This window comes from Panulirus ornatus, chromosome 19 (genome assembly GCF_036320965.1).
Source record: "Panulirus ornatus isolate Po-2019 chromosome 19, ASM3632096v1, whole genome shotgun sequence".
Classification (NCBI taxonomy): Eukaryota; Metazoa; Arthropoda; class Malacostraca; order Decapoda; family Palinuridae; genus Panulirus; species Panulirus ornatus.
The window spans coordinates 65,772,687-65,778,111 of record NC_092242.1 but is presented as its reverse complement, the minus strand read 5'-3'; the positions used below and the strand labels follow the sequence as shown (position 1 = coordinate 65,778,111).

The 5,425-nt window shown below is 43.2% G+C and overlaps 1 protein-coding gene across 2 annotated transcripts; it reads left to right on the top strand.

The window, feature by feature from the left end:
- The first annotated feature begins 626 nt into the window (after positions 1-626).
- On the top strand, positions 627-5,104 carry LOC139755632 (uncharacterized). 2 transcript variants are annotated; one of them, XM_071674221.1, is made up of 3 exons: positions 627-1,062; positions 1,775-1,956; positions 2,602-5,104. In XM_071674221.1, the coding sequence occupies exons 2-3, from the start codon at positions 1,783-1,785 to the stop codon at positions 4,609-4,611; spliced, it is 2,184 nt and encodes a 727-aa protein (XP_071530322.1). In that variant the 5' UTR covers positions 627-1,062; positions 1,775-1,782; the 3' UTR covers positions 4,612-5,104. The 2 variants fall into 2 exon arrangements, with proteins under 2 accessions (XP_071530322.1, XP_071530323.1); XM_071674222.1 differs by having other exon boundaries at positions 647-745.
- The last annotated feature ends 321 nt before the right edge of the window (positions 5,105-5,425 follow it).

Sequence of the window (5,425 nt, the reverse complement as noted above, 5' to 3'; positions counted from 1 at the left end):
CTACGGAGGATGAGGATCTCAGGGACCGAGGTTGTTAAACATGTACACCAGCTGATACTGGCCTGGAACCGAGTCCCGTGTGTGCCGGCGCCCAGGCCCTGAGGATGATAGATGACCGCGAGAGAGACAGACAGAGGCGGATGTTTGCCCAAGAACTCCAGCGGGTTAGATTGGTGTGTGTTGAGAGCATGGGGAAGCGTTACAAGAGTTTTGCTCTGTGTGTGTGTGTATATATATATATATATATATATATATATATATATATATATATATATATATATATATATATATATATATATATATATATATATATATATATATACCCCCATACAAGAAATTACAATAATTTCCTCAGGTTTTAGTTCACCTGACGCATAGAGGCGGATACGCTATAGAAAGAAGGAAGGATAGACGAAAGAAGAAAGAAGAGAAATCAAAAAAGGAAAGGAGGAGAAGACAGCACGAAACACGACAATGAATCGAATATAACCGTTGCTCAACGCCCTTCATATTCAGCTCAAAACAAAACAAAAGTGATTCCACCGAACTGGTAGAACAATGTAATCTAATCTTCGTCAACTGGGACGTAACCAGCAGGGTTTATACAGGTGATGATGACGATATTAGGAGAGAGTGTGAGTACTGAGGCGGGAGTGGTTCTCTCGCTCTTTCTCTCTCCTGTGTTGTGTAGGGCAAGGCCAGGTGTGGAGGGCAAGAAGGCCAGGTGTGGAGGGCAAGAAGACTAGTGAGTACAGATGGTGAGGGGCATTGTGGTACAAATAATGATGGACACTCTGGTAGTATGAGACGAAGGAATGAATAACACTGAGACGGATCTTAAATGGAACAGTGAATGAATAACAGTGAGTACAGATCATAAGTGGAACAGTGAATGAAGCAGTGAATACAGGGAACGGTGAATGAAGCAGTGCTGGATCATAAGACGAGAGGAATCTAGCTGGAAACAGAGTCCAGGAACTTTGTGAAGGACGTTGTGGCTGTCCTGGATCCTGAAACACACGACACAGCTGGACATGGAAATCCAGAAAATTGACTCACAGTGTAAAGTATCCAGTTACGGTATCTGGTAAAGTTAAAGTAACTAGTTACCCGATCTAGTAAGGTTGAAATATCCAGTTACAGTAACTGGTAAAGTTATCAGACCTTATCGCTGAGCGTTCTGATAATTTGCTCATATGAACAATACTGTTTGATTGCATGACCACACACACACACACACACACACACACACACACACACACACATATATATATATATATATATATATATATATATATATATATATATATATATATATATATATATATATATATATATATATATATATATATATATCTTTTTCTTTCTTTCATACTATTCGCCATTTCCCGCATTAGCGAGGTAGCGTTAAGAACAGAGGACTGGGCCTTTTAGGGAATATCCTCACCAGGCCCCCTTCTCTGTTCCTTCTTTTGGAAAATAAAAAAGAAAAAAAAATTGAGAGGGGAGGATTTCCAGCCCCCCGCTCCCTTCCCTTTTAGTCGCCTTCTACGACACGCAGGAATACGTGGGAAGTATTCTTTCTCCCCTATCCCCAGGATAATATATATATATATATATATATATATATATAATATATATATATATATATATATATATATATATATATATATATGTATTGATTATCTCTCTCTCTCTCTCTCTCTCTCTCTCTCTCTCTCTCTCTCTCTCTCTCTCTCTCTCTCTCTCTCTCTCTCTCTCTCTCTCTCTCCAGGAGCCAAGATGTCCCTGATGCTCGTACTCTTGACGGTGAGGGCGTTGGTGATGGCTGGCATGTCTACCGGGTCCTCAGTTCTGAAGAATTCTGAGCCTCATGGAGGTGTGGTGGGGATGGATGCTCCCCAGTGTGTGGAGGACGGAATGACACTGTCCTGTGACTACTGGAATTACACGCAGGTATTTTGGACTGTTTGCAGACAGTGCTTTAGTGATGGAGAGTCGTGTAAAGCCTGTATTTCTCCTGTGTATGTTTGACGTATGGGATGTATGCTGGCGTAGTACTGACCTGTGCGTATTGGAAGCCGTCATAACCAGCAATACAATGACACAGAGACAAACAGAAGGACATTTTAGGTTTGACACACATGAGGGTATATAACGTAGGCTGTTGATAAAGTGGTTTTTGATATATGTTAATCGTAGGTGCTGAAATCTAATGCATTTCTCATCTAGAAGGGATAATTACAAGGGCTATGATTTACTGCATTTCTCATCTAGAAGTGTTGAATACTAGAGGGAAATGGGTTATGAACGCCTTAGACATATTCATTCTTGCATGGGTTTAATCAGTTCTTAACGATTCTCATGAAACTAAGTAAAAGACTTCGATCCTCACTCAGCTTTGCATCTATAATGGGAGCCTTCACTACTGAAGGCAGAAGAGAGAAACCATGATACTTAGAGACATAGATCAGTGCATTCAGACATATATGAAAAAGGATGATTTAGTAGATTTAGATGTATGAACACACACACAGCAGAGAATAGGGGATAGATAAGCCCACCGTAATACATTTTCCTGAGATTCCTTTGTCCCTACAGGTGGTCTACATAGACGAAGGCCTTGGCTCCTTAGTTCATAAAGTTGTCGTAAGTCACGCCCGGAGGCTGAACATGAGCGAGGGGATGTGCGTTAACCTTACGATCAACAACGTAACAGATCTGATCGTGGTTGAGGACGAAGGGGGTGAGCCTTGTAAGGTCAACCTCGAACTAACGGCCAGAGACTCGACCCTGAACCGACTTCCGAGATGGACGAGTCAAATGCACCTTGAGGACAGCACCGTCAACTTGCTGGCCTCCGACGCGAGCATCATCCAACTCACAGTCGTCAACTCCGCCATTAAGGTCATCAATATCTCCCAGCCTCTCCAGGAGGGAGCCACCGCCACATTTCTATCGTCGAGCATCGACACGCTGGAGAGGTTGATCGCTGAGAGAGGCTCAGACATCCTCTTGTACAAGACTACCGTCGGCGTCGTATCTCCCATTGGTCTGTTGCTGAACGGGGGGAATGTGACCCTCAGAGAATCGTCGACAGCCACTGCGTCAGGAGACAGTGTCCTAATCACTCCCGGGTCCTCCCTGAGGCTGGAGAATTACACAGGCAGCCTGACGGTAGAGGCGACGATGAACGCCACGTCCGTCATTTCTGAGACGAGGCCGTCGAAACGCCTCTGTCACTGTGAACCTGAGAATCCTTATTTTGGAATGTTCGTAGCAATGCTTATTCTCCTCCTCTGTCTCTCCATTGTGGCTGTATTCACCGGGATATCCTTCCAGAGACGAAAGGATCGTTCCGGATCTTCCGTGCGCAGCTTCTCTGGCTACATCCGCCGTAAGATGAGGGAAATGAGCGCGGATGATTTCGCAACACTTTTGCTCCAGCGGGAAATTGGATGTGACTGTCTCCTGGCGCTGGAAAAGTTGAGGTATCGCGTCGTCTCGTCTCTCCATACTGAGAAGTTGCTCCATCAGGCTCTGGTTACAGAGATTGATAGGAAATTTGAAGCCGAACTCGTTCGCGCACGGAAAGATGCACAGGATAAACACACTCATTTAGAGTCTTGCAAAGCGACGGAACTTGGGCAAATAGAGGAGTTGTTTAATCAAGAAATTGGAAAGCCAACCAGACGCAACTGGGACAAAGTGAAACATATTCTGGAACGAAGGAAAGTTGAGGAAGAAAAATTGATACATGAGAAGACCAGGGAAAAGATTTATGATGCTGAGCACCACGACAATGTACAGAAACTCGAGCGGAAAGTTTGTACCGTCAAAGAAAATAAGGAGTTTATCACGAAGTTGGCTAATTTAGGAAGGCAAACCCTCTCTCAATGGCGCAAAATTATCGAGAGCTCTGACGTGAGTCTGGACGCAAATCACCATTCTAGAAAGTTACTCCTCCTTATGGAAAGTCTCCTACAATCTCGCCAGAATGATATGGAGAGCAGATACGAGCGTCAGATTGAGGAGCAGGACAAGAAGTACCTCAGTGACATGAAGCTGCAAGAGAAAGGCTTCGTCGGAAAATGCGCCCAGTTGGAAAAGGATTACAGGGAAGGCTGTCACAAGATCTTCAACGAACAGAAGAAGGAACTAGACGCCTTGCTCTCCACTGACAAACTCCTCGAAGAGAGGATCGAGGAATTGTACCAAGTCAAAACACGCATTCGAGACGTCAGGTTGAGCTTAGATGTGAAGAAAGCACAAGAGACGTACTCCGAAAGAAACCTGAGGGTTCAACATTTAGATTCAGTCGTACAGATCCAAAGGGGACATATGGAGGATATGGAGAGGCTGATTGAGGTAATCACAGATGCCCAGAAGTTCTACGTTCAGGTCATGCGTCAGTCGCTTGCCAAAGGTAACGACGAAGGCTCCCAAGATGAGGAGGAAGAAGACCTCGAGCGCCAGCCTGAGGACCTGGATGAAAACAGTGAGGAAGAGATGAGGTTTCTGAGCGGTCGGAGGGAGGAAGCTTGTGTGGAGGATGGTTCTGAGGGACTTCACAGACATGTGGAGGACCTGGGTACACAGACTGAGGAATAACAGACACGAGTAGATGACTTTATGGAGCTTAAGGAAGAAGGAAGAGAAAGAAATATATGGGAAAGTGTCAGATAATAGTGACGTTCATATCATAAAGAAGGAAAACGTAATATGTCTCACTCTGTATCAAAATGATTGTTGACACAGACTATTATCTTTCTTGTTTTCACACAACAAAGGTCAGAGACAATTACTACAGATGATATTACAGATAATATATTTTAGAAATACAGGAAGAGGAGGAAGGATAAAGTGGGTATATCCATAATCATTTTCTGTTTTTCTCTAACTTCCTTAGTCGGAATAATGATTAATTCCAATAATTTGATGTTTTGTAAATGAGTGAGCACTACAACGTAGAGTCTGTTTTTGAACAATAGCAAAAAAAAAAAACACATGCACAAATGCATGCAAGCGAAGACATGGATATAGATGTTCTAACCATCACACACACACACACACACACACACACACACACACACACACACACACACACACACACAGAACTTTCAATAAAGAAACATTTTGAAATGAGCAGGGAAAAAACATGGAAAGAAATAGCTCAAGGAATTTTTCTCTATATATTTTGCAATAAAGAGAACTTTAGGGGAAGTGGAACAGTCGGAAAGCTGAGGAAACTAAAGCTGTAAATACTGTAAAGTTGAGAAATTTGTAAGAGAAAAAGTGAGATTAAGAGATGCAGTTCCTCTCTCTCTCTCTCTCTCTCTCTCTCTCTCTCTCTCTCTCTCTCTCTCTCTCTCTCTCTCTCTCTCTCTCTCTCTCTCTCTCTCTCTCTCTCTCTCTCTCTCTCTCT